At 33.9% G+C, this 18720-nt stretch overlaps 1 protein-coding gene across 1 annotated transcript in view; it reads right to left on the reverse strand.

Annotated features, from left to right (window-relative positions):
* Positions 1-18720, reverse strand: part of SLCO4C1 (solute carrier organic anion transporter family member 4C1) — a 65132-nt gene that overhangs the window by 11034 nt on the left and 35378 nt on the right. The window contains exons 4-10 of the mRNA XM_017509162.2: positions 17735-17831; positions 15925-16046; positions 14296-14402; positions 12093-12237; positions 11274-11469; positions 5106-5259; positions 2424-2614 (exon numbers count right to left, since the gene is read on the reverse strand). Of these exons, the coding sequence (XP_017364651.1) occupies positions 2424-2614; positions 5106-5259; positions 11274-11469; positions 12093-12237; positions 14296-14402; positions 15925-16046; positions 17735-17831 (1012 nt within the window). The remainder of the gene's footprint in view (positions 1-2423; positions 2615-5105; positions 5260-11273; positions 11470-12092; positions 12238-14295; positions 14403-15924; positions 16047-17734; positions 17832-18720) is intronic.

Raw genomic sequence — 18720 nt, forward strand, 5'->3', positions numbered from 1 at the left:
AACTACAACAACTTTTCAAGACAAAGTCAGTACAATAAGATATAAACAGAAACAGAAAGAAAAAAAAAGATGAAAAGCCAGGAGACAAAGTTAAGGTGTAGAGTTTTTATTAGTTTTCTTTTCACTTGTTTGTTTATGGAAACAGTGTTGAGTTGTTATCAGGTTAAAATAAGACTTATAAGATAGTATTTGCAAACTTCATGAACCTCAAACGAAAAAAACATGCAATGAATACACAAAAAATTAAAAGCAAGCAACTAAATCAGATCACCAGAGAAAATTACCTTCACTAGAGGAAGACAGGAAGAAAAGAAAAAAGAAAGAGAAGATCACAAAATGACCAGAAAACAAATAATACAATGGCAGGAGTAAGTTTTTACTTATCAATAACATTGAATGCAAAAGGACTAAACTCTCCAATCAGAAAACACAGCCTGGCTGAATGGATGAAAAAACAAGACCCATTGACCTGCTGCTGACAAGAAAGACACTTCACCTATAAAGACGCGCATAGACTGAATATAAAGAAATGGAAAAACATAGCCTATGCCAATGGAAATCGAAAGAGAACAGGAGTCATCTCTATTCCTAGAAAAAACAGATGTTAAGACAAAAGCTATGAGATAAAGAAGGTCACTATATAATGATAAAAGGGTGAATTCAACCATTTTAAATATATATGTAGCCAACACTGGAGCACCCAGATATACAAGCAAATATCAGTAGAGCTAAAGAGAAAGGTCCTTATACAATAATAGCTCAAGACTTCAACACCACATGCTTTGCATTGGTCAGATCTTCAAGACAGAAAATCAAGAAAGAAACATTACACTTAATCTGTACTATAGACAAAATGGATCTAATGAATATTTAGAGGACATTGCATCCAAAAGCTACAGAATACACATTCTTTTCCTCAGCTCATGGATAATTCTCAAAGATTGGCCATATGTTAGGTTACAAAACAAGTCTTAAAACATTCAAATAAATGGAAATAATATCAACCATCTTCCCTGACCACATTAATATAAAACAAGAAATTAATAACAAAAGGATTTTGGAAACCATACAAATACATGGAAATTAAACAATATACTCCTGAATGACACCAGTAGGTCAATGAAGAAATTAAGAAGGAAATTGAAAAATTTATTGAAACAAATGATAATGAAAACACAACATGCCAAAAATCTCAGGGATATAGCAAAAAAGTACTAATAGGGAAGTTTATAGCTATACCTCAAAAAAGAGGAAAAACTTCAAATAAACAATCTAATGATGCATCTTAAAGAATTGGAAAAACAAAAGGAAACCAAACCACCCTTAGTAGAAGAAAAGAAATAATGATCAGCGCAGAAATAAATGAAATAATGAAGAAAACAATACAAAAGATCAATGAAACAAAAAGTTGTTTTTTTAAAAAATTAAACAAAATTGACAAATCTTTAGCCTGACTAAGAAAAAAAAGGGGAAGATTCAAATAAATAAAATCAGAAATAAAAAAAAAGAGACCTTACAAATGATATTGTAGAAATTCAAAGGATCATTGGTGGCTACTATGAGTGACAATATGCCAATAAATTGGAAAATCTAGAAGAAATGGACAAATTCCTAGATACATACAACCTACCAAGATGGAATCAAGAAAAATCCAAAATTGGAACAAACCAATAACAAGTAGCAAGATTGAAGACATAATAAAATGTCTCCCAGTAAAGAAAAGCCCAGGACCCAATGGATTTACTGCAGAATAGCCAAAGCTATCCTAAGCACAACAACAAAAAAAACTGCACATGTACCTCTGAACTTAAATTAAATAAACAACAAAAAAAGAAAAGATAGTGGATAAATATTAAGGAACAAAAAAAGAAAAAAAGCTAGAATTCATTGGAAAAGATATACAAAGACTGGTGACTCCATGGAAGGACAGGTATGAAATGTGTTTGTATACTGGAATAGAAGAAGGAAGAGCAACTGGAAACATAAAACACAGGTGGCCAACCAGGTGACAGCCTGTTTCTTACTGATTAGCACTGCTTAAAGATTTAATGTCACAGTACCTAATACATAAGGTAGAATGCATGCCATTCTGATCCTGGCATATTGGAATGCATTCTATTTCTGTGATACTCAAAAGAACGTATTTCCAGCTCTCAACTGAAGTTTCATGAAAGAAGCAGAAAAAAATACCAAGCACAAGCCAAGTGGGAAATGTGAAGACACTTTCAAGTGCGTATCATTTAAATCTCTACATCTGGGATTCTATGGAGTAGCTTATCCAATGCTACAGAACTAATGATCTTGTAAGGACTAGATTGGTATTGAACTAATGATCAGTATAAACCCCAAATGAGCCCAGAGTCCATTTTCTTTCCATCAACATATTGCCTTAGTGAATGAAACTTTCTCAACCTACTACATACCTTAGGATAGACACAGTCATAGGAGTACCAGCCATAAACGTAAAAATAATTATAATAAAGAAAATGCAAAGAAATATGGGCAGGTTCGCACAACGTGTTTCACATTTTCCAGCTTTAGCTACAGAACCAAAAATTTCTGCAGTGGATGTTATTTCTGTTTTCCTTTCAATACAGGAACAGTTGTAATATACCTAAAAATATAGACAAATAATGTAAGTGATTATTCAGAAAATAAATTATTACAAATTAGGTATTCTCTAGACATGGCAAACACTCTCATACTGACTTACACATACAACAAATGACACTGAGAGAATACTTAACCCATAAGAAATTAAGCAAGTAGAAACAAACCATATTTATGAAGTAGAAACAACTGTATTTGACTATTGTGGCCATTACTTCAGCTTGTAACCTGCTATAGTAATTACTAACGTACCAAACAATTTAATGGGAATATAAGTTACATGATCTTGAACATTCCAGATTTCTTTCAACAGCAATTATTTCTTAAAGCCATTTTTACATCTCAACTGAATCCTTCCATAGTCTTTACCTTTACTGTAAATCTTTTTAGACACTAAGTCCTCAATGAAATCAGAGCAGAGCCAGAGAAGTCATAGAGAAGCAGTACTTTTATTGTGGCAACGGCTAAAAACTTTTTTTTTTTTTTTTTTTTTTTTTTGTGCTAAAGCCATTCTAAGACAACTGGTACTGATTCAGGAAAACCAAATATGCAGATGACACCTCCAAAATTGACTGTTACATATTCAGCCATCAGATATATCAAATAATGAGATAATTCAGCCTTTAAAACTTTTAAGGAGAGCAACTGAGAAGAGCATTTTCTATCTTAATGAAAGTTTACAACTCTCATTTGCCTGCAATATAGCAGTTAGTTAAGGTCTGTTTTTGTAGTTTGCGTCACTGGTGTGAAATATAAGATTAAAACAGTATTGCTGTGAACAAATGTATATGGATGTTTATTTAAAGTATTATAAATGTTTATTGCCTATCTGAAATATTTCATGAGAAAAACATATTGTGAATCAATGATTATTTCATGGACTGATTGGACATAAAACAGGACAAATAGAAAAGTTGCAAGTCAAAATCATTTGCTCTTCCTAAAAAATTCTAGAAGACAACATGCTGTGTAAGACAGTAATTACCTTAGCATTTGGTGAAAAACATAAATATTAATCATATCAAAATCACCAAAACTATTTTAAGTATGCTCTGGGTATTAGATTTCCTGTGTTATTTCCTTGTGTAGGATGGTATTTGTGTCTATACATATTATGTGACTAAAATTCTTCTAATAACTCCTTGTCATAATCTACTTCTAATTCAAGTTAGCCAATAGCATTTATTGGTCATATATAAAGAAAAAAATTCAAATATTCAAAATTGTCATGTAACTCTTACACATCTTATTAATTGTTTTCATTTACACTACAGTAGATACATCCTGCAGATACTTTTAAAGTTATAACATTATCTACCAATGCATAATATACTGTGTACTACTCATAATCTGAATACTATTTATTTATAAGGCTCTTAAATTTAGCTAAGATGAAATATTAGATTTTAAGATAGAGTACAATAAAATTGTATTGAGTTCTTTTAAACTATTTAACTACACTAAAAAGAAATAACATCTGGGCACATCGATTAGTATTCAGATCCAGAAGTAGACATGAATTTGTATTTGAAAATAAATTGATTTGAATATTTTTAAACGTATTCATGGTACATCAAATAAAACAAATATACTGTTTCTATTGTACAAACTGTACCTAGCAAAAATGGGAAAAGACTATTGCCTTCAAGGATCTTTTTTTTTTTTTTTTTTTTTTTGAGGTGGAGTTTTGCTCTTGTTACCCAGGCTGGAGGGCAATGGCGCAATCTCGGCTCACCGCCACCTCCGCCTCCTGGGTTCAGGCAATTCTCCTGCCTCAGCCTCCTGAGTAGCTGGGATTACAGGCACGCNGCGCAATCTCGGCTCACCGCCACCTCCGCCTCCTGGGTTCAGGCAATTCTCCTGCCTCAGCCTCCTGAGTAGCTGGGATTACAGGCACGCGCCACCATGCCCAGCTAATTTTTTGTAGTTTTTAGTAGAGACGGGGTTTCACCATGTTGACAAGGATCTTAAAGTATAGTTAAGGAAAAATAAAATTGACCCTTGAACAACACAGGTTTGAACTGCACCAGTCCACTTACATGCGGACTTTGGCAGCCAAACATGGATCAAAAATATGGTATTCGCTGGATGCAAAACCCATATATAATGAGGCGCTGGCTTAAAACGGGTTCTTCAAGGCCATTGGTGGGACTGAAGTATGGCATATTTGGGTATGTGCAGGGGTTCTGGAACTCATCCCCCATGTATTCTGAGGGATGACAATAAAACAATACAAAAAGGTAAAAGATGTTTCACAACTGCAACAAAGTGACGTTACTAAAATATTTGTAACTTCCAGATTGACTTTTCAACAATTACTGCAAGAAGCATGAAGAGAAAACAGTCTGTTTTAGCTGGAGACATCATGAGCTGCTTCATGGAAGCAGTGGAGCAGGAAGGCAAGAATAGGCATTGCTTAACCCCATTAGAGAAGTCAAGATAGAAATCCAGAAACACATTGCCTCATGAAAGGAAAAGTAGGAGACATAAGTTACCTTTGGGTTCCTATGTGAAACTGAGTCTGAACAACCTGCAAAGCAGGGAGAAAAATATTGGACTCCATCTTCTCCACAGACAGGATAGTAATATGATCGCAAACAGTTACAATTGGTATTACAGGAAGCTACCAAGTTGCCCAATTCTCCAGTCCTGTAAATAAGAAATGAAAGAAGAGTAAATGAGCTATGTCATAACTTTTAACAGTTTAGAAGCACTGTTATATCTTACGATTCAGTCATTTATTCACTTACTCAACACATAATTACTAAACAAAGCAAATAAAAAGTCTTCCTTTGCACATAAAGCTTAACTTCTTGTCAGAGAAAAGCAGTAAAAACAATAGTCATATGGTATAGTATCTGTCAGTAATTAAAAATATAAGACAGAATAAGTGAAGAAAACAGAGATTCTCGTCTGGTGCCAGATAATTCTCTTGTGGGGTTGGTTCTATGGACTGAAAAATGTTTAACGGCATCCCTGACATTCACCAGATGCCAGTAGCACTCTCCTTCATTACAGCAACCAAAATGTCTCCCACAATGCCAAATAGCTCCAGGATGCAGACAGTGTTTAAACTTGGAAGGATGAACAAAATCATGCTGTTGAACATAATCATCTCATCAATGGGAAAACTGAGGTCCAAGGAGATTAACTTACTTTTCTTTCCTTACCAAATATAATTTTCTGGGTCCCCAGGCCCAGTGTCATTTCAAATTGCCTCTTACAGAAAACATCTTCTCTAATACAAAGGGTTACACTAATCAAAAATGCATCCCTAGTAACTCATTTGTTTATTTATACACTCAAACAACATACACTGAGCAACTGCTAGGCCCTATGCTATGTAACAGGAATACAAAGCCGAATAAGACAGTTTCTATCCTCAAGGATTTCACAGTGTAGAAGTAGAGATGGACATAGATAATTATTCGCTAATATGCCAAGTGTGGTTACAGATATCTGCAAGGTGCCTTTTAGAAGTACAAAGGAAGGATGCCTAACACAAGCTAAAGTTAAGAGAAGAGGGGCTGGAGGAGGAGCTACATTTAAAGATTTAAAGAATGAGTAAAAGGCTAGGCACAGTGGCTCATGCCTGTAATCCCAGCATTTTGGGATGCCAAAGTGGGCGGATCACTTGAGGTCAGGAATTCGAGACCAGCCTGGTCAACATGGTGAAACCTCATCTCCGCTAAAAATACAAAAATTAGCTGGGTGTGGTGGCAGGCACCTGCAGTCCCAGGTACTTGGGAGTTTGGGACAGAGGAAACTCTTGTACCCACGAGGCAGAGGTTTCAGTGAGCCAAGATCATACCACTGCACTCCAGTCTGGGCAACAGAGTGAGACACCATCTCGAAAAAAAACGAAAAGATAAGTAAGAATGAGTAAGAGTTAACCAGTCAAATGGGAAAAGGGAAACACACTTCAGAAAAAGCTGATACAAAGGCATAGAATATAGAAACAGCATCCTCTGTGGAGAAATGTGAATGATATCTGAGGCACAGAGTGATAGGGAATGTAGCTGGAGAGGAGTCAAGGACCAATTTAATTGAGAGCAACATGGGCCTGACAAAAGACAATCATTAAGGCATTTTTACACTGGAAAGCGACATTGTCAAATATTTGCTTTAAAGAAATAATTCTAGGAGTTGTACAGAGTATGAATTTGAAGAAAGGGGACAAGTTACAATACCCCAGGCAGTAGGTGATGATAACATAAAGGAGAACTAAAACAGAGCCTAGGAAGCAGATTTTTAAAAGTTTTAGACATAGAATCAGTAAGATTTGGTGATGGATTGATTGAAGACTACTCTCCCTGTTAAGAATGGAAGAGGCTACTCAAGAGGCTGAGGCAGAAAGATCACTTGAGCCTAGGAGTTTGAGATTGCAGTGAGTTATTGTGCCACTGCTCCCTTAAAAAAAAAAAAAAAAAAAAAAAAGAAAGAAAGAAAAGAAAAGAAAAGAAAAATGGAAGAGTCAAGGATGACTCCTAGCATCTAACTTGGTGTTTAGGTACAGGAGAACAAGTTTTGGAGACGAGATGATGAGTATGGTATTGTACATATTAAAATTAAGAGTCTCTCAAATTTAGTAAAGAAATCTTGCATGGAGCTAGATTTCTTAATATCCTTTTGGACATAGATGTAGCTGAAACCATGAGCATTTATAAGATCAGCCATATAGTGTGTGGAATGAGAAGAGTACTGAGGTCTTGGGAGTCCACTTATTTAATAAACATGTAATGAACACCAATTAGGTGCTAGACTACTCAAAGTGGTAGAATTATATTTAAAAGAAAGAAGGAGCTACAGCTAGAATAATAAATGACAGATAGAAGGAGAGAGAGAAAAATAGATGGAAGAGAATGATGGAGGGAAGAAAAGAAGAGGGAGGGAGGGAAGAAGGAAGAGAGGCAGGAAGGAAGAGAGAAGGAAGGGAGAGAGAGCAGGGAAAAGGAAGGGAGAAAAGGAAGGGAAGGGAAGGAGAAAAAGAAAGGAAAAGGGAAGGAGGGAGGGAGAGAAGGAAACTCCTGTACCATGATGCTTTCTTGTATCAGGGGTCAAACACAGAAATGACTAAATCAGTAGGGAGTCTGAAGAAAAAGTGATCAAAATAGTCTGCCTGCAGTCTCATCTTATTCAAATCTATTCCACAGGATGCTGCCAGATTTATCTTTATCAAGTGTGATGATTCTACTCACAAAAGCAATCACTAGAGTGTCTGCTCACAGAGCTCATAACATAGATGCAGAAATAAGATAAGTAGAGAAAAACCATCCCTGCAACTCTAGAAATAGACTTTACACAATAATTTTTAAAGTTCCCAATGTATCATTCTCATACTATTGATAAATAATTACTGAGATCATAGTTTAAGATAGCATTATGCAAATTATAGTAGAAACAAAGAAATATAGCTTATAATCTTTAATATCAAGGGTTGGTCACATTAGTCTACGTATTTTACAAAGGTTCACTTAATGAGGTAAGTAGAAAACTGTTAGTAGAAAAACAGCAGATGCTTGTGAAGATTATTAAATTTTCTTAGTGTATCCATATTATTTAAAAATATTTAATATATTTTAAAAGGTTTAATAGCTTTTTTGATATAATAAAATAAAAGTACATGTATAAACATATTTATGGTTTTCACAAGTAGAATTCAAACATTAAAACATTAAAGATTTTTGATGTTACTATTATAATTGTTTCGGGACACCATGAACCATGCTCCTTTAAGATGTAAAATTTAATCAATAAATGATGTGTGTGTTCTGACTGCTCATTATCGTCTTACTTTAAGAAGTTGCCACAGCTACCCCAACCTTTGGCAACCATCACCCTGGTCAGTCAGCAGCCATCAACACTGGGACGAGACCTTACACCAGCAAAAAAAGTACAACTGGCTGAAGGCTCAGATGATTGTCAGCATGTTTCACCAATAAATAATTTTTAATTAATGTATGTACATTATACATTGCTTTTTTAGACATAAGGTTATTGCATAGGCAATAGAGTATAGTATAGGATAAAGATGACCTTTATATGCACTGGAAAACCAAAATACCCATTTCAATTGCTTATTGTAATATATGCTTTATTTTGGTGGTCTGGAACCAAACCCACAATATCCTCAACCTATGTCTGTACTTTTTTTAATACATGTTTCTTAGATGAGACTAGTTTGACTGACCTTTTTGTAATATATACATTTTTATACTCAGGGTACAGAAACTAAAACTAAGAATTTGGGCCATGAGAAAAAATGATCTGACAATGTCACACCTATTTAGTGACATTAAATTCTGTCCCTATTTCTATCTATATACACACACACATACATAAGTATGAGTAAATATTTATGAGTAAATATGGGTAAAAACACATACATTTACTGATATTTATGTGTGTATATGTGTATTAACTTTCAGTTCTTGTCATCAATAAGAAATGTGTGCTTGTGTGAAACACTATGTCCCAGATCTTAATATATTTTAATGGCCAAACCCTACATGAACCTCAGAATTACCCTATCACATGTGCCTTCCTTTCTGATTACACTAAGGACAGCACATCTGGCAGTAACTCTTATTTATTTAAGGTAGACAACATACTTTGTTACTCAAGGTGATAAACTATGCGTTACACTAACCAGAACTTCCTTTTTTGTTTTTTTTCTAAAAGGATCATACAGAAAAAGTTTACTGGGATAAGTCTGGGTGAAGTTTATAGGGCTGAAATTCAGGTCTACATGATTTAGCCTCTACCTACATTTCAACATTCCAAAATATATTTCTACTATTCCTAGACACATAATCTAAGTTCCATTCACACTGGTCCCTGAACCTAGCCTTCATATTTTATAGCATTTATAACCTTGTTTTAACATATTACCTCTCCCTTTCTCTCTTCTCAAATCTTATTTCTCAAAACTCTTTGTACCCTTGAAGGATTTTTAAACCCCATTTCACTATTATGCTATGAAGCCCTTCCAGATTCTAATCAAATAAAATTGAAAAGCTCACCTTCTTTTCAATTCCATAGCACTTTGTATATTTCCCATTACCAAGTTAACCATTCATTCTTTCTTTTGCAATTTCTCCTTTAGAACAGAGATTTTTGCCATAAAGTTCTGCCAAAGGAAGTATTCAACAAATGTTGAATAAATGTAATGGAGCTTGGCCAGGTGTGGTGCCTCATGCCTGTAATCCTAGCACTTTGGGTGTCCAAAGTGGGCGGATCACTTGAGGTCAGGAGTTTAGACCATCCTGGCCAACATGGCAAAACCCCATCTCTACAAAAATACAAAAAATAGCCAATCATGGTGGTGTGCACCTGTAGTCCCAGCTGCTCCGGAGGCTGAGACAGGAGAATCATTTGAATCCAGAAGGTGGACATTGCAGTCAGCCAAGATCGTGCCACTGCACTCCAGCCTGAGTGACAGAGCAAGACTCTGTCTCCAAAGAAAAAAAAAAGAAAAGAAAAGAAAAGAAAAGAAAAGTAATGGAGCTTAACCAAACACTGCTTTAGAATGCTCAGCATTAATGTAAAAGAATCACAGATATGTTAGTAGTAACTACAAATCATGATCATCGTTACTGGCAAATGAACAAAGTAGATTATATTTATATCATCTGAATGTCGTATCATACAAAATTATGGAGTCTTTGACCTAGTGCATCACCTTCCTTAACAGCCTCAAACACATGTAATGAAACAATGAAAGCAGCACTGTGAGGTATAAAATGCACTGCTGTGCAACACCCTCCTGCCTGACCACCTACTATGGTTTAAAATGTCAAAGCAAAACAAACAAAGAAATATAAATAGTCAAATCAATTATAGCTAGAAACGTGTACAGGTGAGAACAATTTATTTATTTATCTACAATAAACATAACCTTCTAAGTAGCTACAATAACAATTGGTATTAGCTAGGACTAGCTTTATTCTAATTTCTCTTCTTGCCTATTTGCAACCAACCTAATAAGAGAATTTTTTTTTTTTCTTTGAGATGGAGTTTCACTGTTGTTACCCAGGCTGGAGTGCAATGGCGCGATCTCGGCTCACCGCAACCTCCGCCTCCTGGGTTCAGGCAATTCTCCTGCCCCAACCTCCTCAGTAGCTGGGATTACAGGCACGCGCCACCATGCCCAGCTAATGTGTTGTAGTTTTAGTAGAGACGGGGTTTCACCGTGTTGACCAGGATGGTCTCGATCTCTTGACCTCGTGATCCACCCGCCTCGGCCTCCCAAAGTGCTGGAATTACAGGCTTGAGCCACCGCGCCCGGCGGAGAATTTTTATCATGGGGGGTTATTTCAGTTTTTTTAAATTTAAACCAATAAAAACATATAATGTAAAATTCTACTTAGGATATGAATCCCTTAGAAGCAAAAATCCCACTGCATTAATCTTTGTATCCCTGAGGAATTATAGTACCCAGTATATGAAAGTTGCTTCTTAAATGCCCTTTGTATAAATATCCCCAACTTTTAATAATACATCAATTATCTAAACTAAAAACAAAACTACATGTTCTCACATAGGAAAAAAAGCCTTCCAGTTTTTTAAAACTCCAGTTTCTCACCATTTAAGAAAACATGTGCTTAGAAATGCTTAGTCTATTATTCTGGTATTATTATCAAAAAGCACTGAAATGTATTTACCCATTATATGATTCAGATACACCAGCAAACGGCTCATTTTCACATTTGGCATAAATAAATACAAAACTCAGCATAAGTGCAACTCCAGATGTGAACAATGCAAACTTCATTGTGTTTTTACATGTCATTTTGAATTTTGAAACAAAGACACCACCTAAAATTTGACCAAGAGCAGCTCCAGGAATTAAAACAGCCCCTAATAAGAAAAAAGAATGTAGACTGTGAGAAAACATAAGCTCACCCACACTGACAATTGGAAAACATCAAAAACAAGTGCCAATATGGTTTTAACATGTAAAATAATTCACCTGATACAGAAATACATGTACAAATGACTTAACAAGTCCATCAATAGGGAATTAATCAAATTAATGTATTGAACATTAAGATTAATACACATTCTCTTTAGTCATTTTAGCCTTTGTCTTTCTCTAGTTTATACAATAGATTGCCGAATGTCAGAAAATCAGAAATTTTTACCAAAATTAAAGTTTAATTTTTTTTTTTTTAGGCAGAGTCTCATTCTGTCACCCAGGCTGGAGTACAATGGCACAAGCTCAACTCACTGCATCCTCCACTTCCCAGGTTCAAGTTATTCTCCCACCTCACCCTCCCGAGAAGCTGGGATTATAGGCACATGCCACTATGCCCAGCCAATTCTTATGGTTTTGGGCAGAGACAGGATTTCACCATGATTGCCAAGCTGGTTTTAGTTTAAATTTCATTGAGGGCTATCCCAAATTATACATTATCCTAATAAACGTTTAATACGGTAAAGTAAAAATTTTAGATTAAGTTAAAATAAAGAAAATGTTTTACCTCCAAGAGTAGCTGCAAAGCTGGATGTCAATCCAAATTGATTTTCTATAAATTTAGGTAAAAATGTAGCAAACCCAGTAGTAATTAAGGCTTCTGAAGAAGTTGATAGAACTAAACACATAAAGACACCATTCTTCATCAAATTCTAAAGAAAAAAATACAGTTCCTCAAATGAATAGCTATGATTATACTGCAAAGTACAGAGTTAGAAGGTTAGCGTGGCAAATTTTTAATAAATGTAATACAATCATCTATAAAATTTCATCATTTCCTCTAGAACAAAAATATAACAATGGATAATTAATAGATTTACATATACATGATGAGAAAATTTACACATGGAATACATAGAAAATTGATAGATGATTCCTCAATATGGTGGTTATGCTTTTATTGCATTCAAAGGACCAGGGAAAGAAGGTAAAGGCCTTCTTGGAAAAGTTCCCTTCCCTAGTCTTACTGTAAATCTTTACGCTATAAATCTACCACCTATTTGGTGTTTTACTGTGCTTTGAATTCCTATGTCCAGTAAACAAAGAATTTGAGACTATGAGCACAGATAAGAATGGTCTCTAAGTATCAAATTCATAGTATTGTTCCATGATTAGGCTCAGCAATTAAGAACCTTAGAAACACAGTTAAGCAACTTTAAATAGGTGTCTATATGGCTAGACCTCTCAGAATCTTATTTATTTACAAAGGGAAGTTTGGAGGTTAACTATGTTAATATATTTAACCAGAAAATGAAAACCAAATTATAGTTCTCAAATATCAAATGCCAAAAAATTTTTCATAAAACCAAGCAAAAACATACACACACACACACACACACACACACACATCACAAGGGAGCAAGATGAGAGCATTAGAAGTCAGAGCCACATAACCTAAGTCTGACAAAGGGAGGGAAAAGTACCTGAAAATATGCAATAATTTAAAATAATTAAAATAACATTTAAAAAATTTTCAGATTGAAAATAATGGATTCTCGAGAAGAATTAATGAAAAAAGACATATACTTCAACATAACTAAATAAATTTCCTGTAATCAGAGATAAATGAAAAAACCAACATACAGATGAAAAGAATAAGTCAGAATCACACTAACATGAAACTTCTCAAATACAACACAATTAAGTAGAAAAAAGCAAACAATATCCATAGACTACTGGGATTAAAGAGGAATGATCCAAAGGTATTCACCTAGTCAAATATATTATTCAGACATTCAAGGATATCTAGGCAGTATCTTATCTAAGGAAAACTAACAACAAAATCTTGAATTCATAGAGATTGAAATCAGAATAGAGATCTCTAAGCAGGAGGACATAAGGATTAAAAAAAAGTAATGGTCAGTAATGACTCTCATTTGTAATGCTAGTTAAAGTTTATAAGATAAATTAAATAGGAATAATGAAATATATAACAGAACTACTATAAGAGAAAATAACAGTAATTGCAATTAAAGCACAAACAATATCAGCCAAACACAAGAATGTGCATATACGGTGGGGAGAGTTGAAAGATGGGCTAAGTGGAGAAGTAAAAACATTTTAAGGCTTTTATTTGACAAGAAGCCAAAAACAATGAAAAGCAAACAATTTCACCTTTTGAAAAAGTAAAATTATAAAGTCCCTTATGAATAAAACTGTTACAACACTAAATAGAAAGAATCTTTTCTGCTGAGTACTACTGAATGGACCATAACACTTTTGTTCTTTAGTGTCAAATTCAAAACGAGTCACCATTAACTCTTTCACAAAATAAAAATATTGGTTCAGAATTCTCAAATATATTTATAATTCATTGATAATTGACAAATCAATTTCATAAGGAAAATGTCATGGAATAATGGACTATTAGTATTAACAAGGAATCAGTGAATATTGATACTGCCAATAAAACAACTCATGCTCTTTCAATCATTCTACCCTGGAATAGTTTTCATTTACTCAAAGGACAATAAAACTGAATCCAAAGAGTTGTTTATAAGAGTTCAAACTACTGTAAATAAGCAAACAAAACTGTATTATGAAAAGATGGTGTGTGTGTGTGGGGGGGGTGTTTATATGTATGTATACATGTGTGGTTATATGTGTATATATAATACATATACACATCTACACATATATACATGTGATTGTGTGTGTGTATATGTGTGTGTATGAGACTGAGAGAGAGACAGAGAAGAGTTTTATTTTACCTTTAGAGCAGCTGGAAAATCTTTAATACTTTTTCCAAATTTCTCATCTGTACTACTATTACTCTGATGAGCCTGGGAAGTTTTTCCAGCTTGAATCTCTGCTGTACCTAAAAAGAAAAAAAACATTAGTAAATGAACTTGCTCTATCATTTTATTCCTTATGTAAAAAGTGCTTACTTTTTAATTGACATAGACTTCCACTAGTATATAAATGCTATAACATAAGAGGCCAGTTCTTCTCTGTCAATAAAACTGTTCAAATATCTATGTCTGTAATCAGGATACCCCAAGAACTGTATTCATTACCACTTGCTAAGGAAGTTTCAACCAGTCCAAACATTAAAATGAGACGATTTTGCCCCAATCACATATCTAAGCTTTTCATTTAAAATCTCGTAACATTTTTTCTTTCTTTCAAGTGGTTCTCTTTTTGATCCTTTATATATTAAAGTATTTTTGTGGCTTTTTTCCTCTGCTCTCTTAATCCTAACATGCTTGACAAATGAAATATTTACCATCTTATTACCATGTCCCTTGGATTTTTTAATAATGGTACTGCCAATAAATCTGAGAAAATAGTCAACATATGGAATTATAAATGAATGACTCAGGGTAGAAATAAGTTAATGAGTCTACCTACTATAGTCTGTCAGATTTTCTCTTGCCCATTTCCAAAAGGTAATCATCTATCCTGTTACAAATAACAATGTAAACAACTAAATACCTTCAACCTAAAGAAAAATACTTCTACAGATATGTATTTTAACTTCATCATTATACAGAAGCAAGAGCTCACAGAGAAAAATTAATATTCTTTTTTATTAACCTTTTCTTGTTATGTAGAATGTTTAATATTTAATCAGGCATGGTGGCTCATGCCTGTTTTCCTAGCACTTTGAGAGGCTAAGGTAGGGAAATCAACTGAGGTCAGGAGTTCGAGACCAGCCTGGCCAACATGGCAAAACCCATCTCTACCAAAAATACAAAAATTAGCCGAGTATGTTGGCACATGACTGTGGTCCCAGCTACTCGGGAGGCTAAGTCAGAAGAATTGCTTGAACCCAAGAGTCAGAGGTTGCAGTGAGTGGAGATCACACCACTGCTCTCCAGTCTGGGCAACAGAGGGAGACTGTCTCAAAAAAANAAAGAAAGAAAAGGATGTTTAGTATTCGCATACAGTAAAAAAGTAAATAAGTACACTACAGAATGACTTCAGTGATCATTGAAGATAGAAGCACTTGCACATTTAACTACAAGTAATTAACATGAATCATTTAAAGCAGACTGAAATTAATGACTAATTGAATGCAAACTAATACTTTAAAAGATATTGTACCTTGCATACACATAAAGCAGAATTCCAGATAAAACAGAAACAAATTTAGTAAGTACTAAGAAGGTGAATATTCATAGTTTCATTATTAATTAGAAATTGAAAAACCCCATGAATATTAAGATTGTTACCCAATATTTTCTAGAATGAAGAATATTCAAAAGTTTACATAGGCAGATACTTGAGATTCTATAAAACAAACTGGGTGAATCTATAGTTCTTATTAATCATATAGAAAATAATAACTGGCCTACAATTAAAATAAACCTCTCTGGTTTTAAAGAAAGCAAGTTTACCTGGTAAATGTTTTGGAAAGCACGAAAAAGGTATTATTAAAGACCAAGCAAAGATCCATGATAGAATAAATCCAATCCACCAAGCTCCCAACCAACGTGGATCATCCTCAGTGACATCAGTGCTATATGATAGAAAAACAAGAGGTAAAAGTCAACTCTACCTTATTAATTAAAACTCAATTAAGATAATTACATACTTTATACTTCAAGTTCATCTAAAAGAATATTGTTATAATATCCAACATTTTAATGGTGCCATTGTGAAGAATCAGAAAACAGGTAGCAGGCATAAATGAGAGTTATAAGAATAATGGTTTACAAAATGTTTAAAAATGGCAAATATGACATAAAAGTTTAAAATTCTAATAGTAAATTGAGAACTATTTGGAAAGATACACAGAATTTCTTAACATTCTTTAACTTTGGCTAAATTTTCTTCTCTACTAAATTAAATATATATCACAGCAATCACTGATCTATGTTAAAAGCCCATAGATTGTGCTTCATTCAATTTGTGCATTTCTTTAATGTAAAATTATTCTTAAAGTGACTTTATTTATCTATTTATTTATTTGAAATGGTCTCAGTCTGTCACCCAGGCTGGAGTGCAATGGCATGATCATAGTTCACTGCAGCTTTGAACTTCTGGGCTCAAGTGATTCTCTTATCTTAGCCTCCCAAGTAGCTTAGTAAGCTATAGTAGCTATAGTAAGCTACTATAGCTAAAAGCCACTCCTGGCCTCAAGTGATCCTTACACATTGACCTCCCAAAGTGCTAGGATTACAGGAATGAGCCACCATGCCCAACCAGGTTTCTTATATTTTAATATACTTTGGCCCTTTCCAAAAATACACTAATCCTACAACTCATTCCGCTAAAATTAAAATGTCCCTTCTTAAATCTCTGGGTTTACTACTTCAAGAGTTCTTCTGCATGCATTTTTAAAGGCTGTGAAAGATTAACCAAGACTAACAGTTTAGAAAACAAATCACATACCTATGACCACATTTTTGCATTCACTGCAATACAGTGAATTGTGGTGCAGGTCACGTACAGAATTGTACAGTTACTATTCCCAGTGGCAAAATGAAAAAAATGACCTCAGCAAAGGCACAAATTTCTCTAACCAAAAAATGGAGAAGGTAACTAACTCAGTGTTGAATTTTGGAGTCAAAGAGATCACTTTAATCTATGTCTTAGCCACTTACCAACCTGTGCATATCAACTATTATTTAATAAGATAGCACATAAAAAACATATGGTGTCTGGTATATCGTATAGGACAAATAAATATTAACTATTATTATTATCCTTCATTGTCATTGTTGTTAAAATGGTGTAATTGTGATATCTATGGCATTATCAGAGTTACTATGAAACATTTTCTGACGATAGTAATTCTGATAATGTCATAGAAGGAAGGAAGGAAGGAAGGAAAGAAGGAAGTATCATAGACTCTTGAGACTCTCCAGACTATCTAGTCACAACTAAATCTATGGAAAATATTGTTAATTTCTATTTAATTCTTATTTTTGAACAATGCATGAGGTCCTAAATTTTTTTTTTTAAATTTCACCGGATGATTTTTATTAAACATCCTTATTTATGAAAATATGTTATTAGAATAAAAGATGGTATGACATTGATCCAAAAGGCAATACAGCCAAACATAAGAATTCTTTGTATTCAGCTTTGTTTCCTGAATAATTTGTCATGCTATACTGAAGGAAGTACTGTGAAAATGTTCTGTCTATGATGTTGGCATAATTAAAATAAATTTAAATAAAAGAAAAATTGATACTGCCTTGCCTTTCACCCATAGCAACATCAATGTACATGGTTAGCAGCTGTCCTCCCAATACATAGCCAATCGCAGGGCCTAAGATTGACATGGCATAACCAGTTCCTAGAAGAAGAACAAAGACATTGAATACAGTCATATGTACAACCTCACTTCGCATGCTTAACAGTGAAAACAAATGTTTTACTGTAGAAAAATTTAAACTATTAAACATATCAAAATCACACGTATTTTCACTAAAACAATACCATTTGAATCAATAGTCAAGTCAAGGAGCCTAAAATATATAACTCAGGGTAAAAGCTATTTGTAGTAATAATTAGAACGAAAATAAAAATTACAAATCCATGGAAAGTGTTGGTAACTGGTGGTAGAAGTAGTATATCTACTATTTATCCTTTACTGATAGTGATCCTAAGTGCTGTTTATAATATCATGGAAGAAAACAATGTGAGCAAACTGAAATGAGAAGCCTTTTCTACTCTGCACAACTCAGACAGAATTTTTTATTTTGCACTATAGCTGCTGACTTCAAATCTGGATCTGCTGAGAAGTCTCTTTCTTAAAAGTAAGCCATTAGTTTAAACTTTTTCTCTTAGGGACTTTCCCCATTATTACTTGCAGTAGAATTAAATGGCGTTTATTTCTATCTGTGAGATATTTTAAATGTTGCCATATATAACTCTAAACTTTTATAAAACAAAACTTATTTGACCACTCACGTCTTTTTATTGTTGTTGTTGTTTATTTAAGCTCCCCAGTATCTTGGAAAGTCTGTTGAATCTAGTTTCCCTTTTTTTCCTTTTATTTTTTAGTTGACACATAACCATTGTACGTTTTAAAGGGTACAGAGTTATGTATCAATACATCTATAAAATGTGTAATAATCAAATCAGACTAATTAGCACACCCATTACCTCATACATTTATGATTTGTGCTGGGAACTTTCAACATCCTCTCTTTTAGCATTTTGAATATATACAATAAGTAACT

The sequence above is a fragment of the Cebus imitator genome, unplaced genomic scaffold (genome assembly GCF_001604975.1).
Source record: "Cebus imitator isolate Cc_AM_T3 unplaced genomic scaffold, Cebus_imitator-1.0 Scaffold408, whole genome shotgun sequence".
Taxonomy (NCBI): domain Eukaryota; kingdom Metazoa; phylum Chordata; class Mammalia; order Primates; family Cebidae; genus Cebus; species Cebus imitator.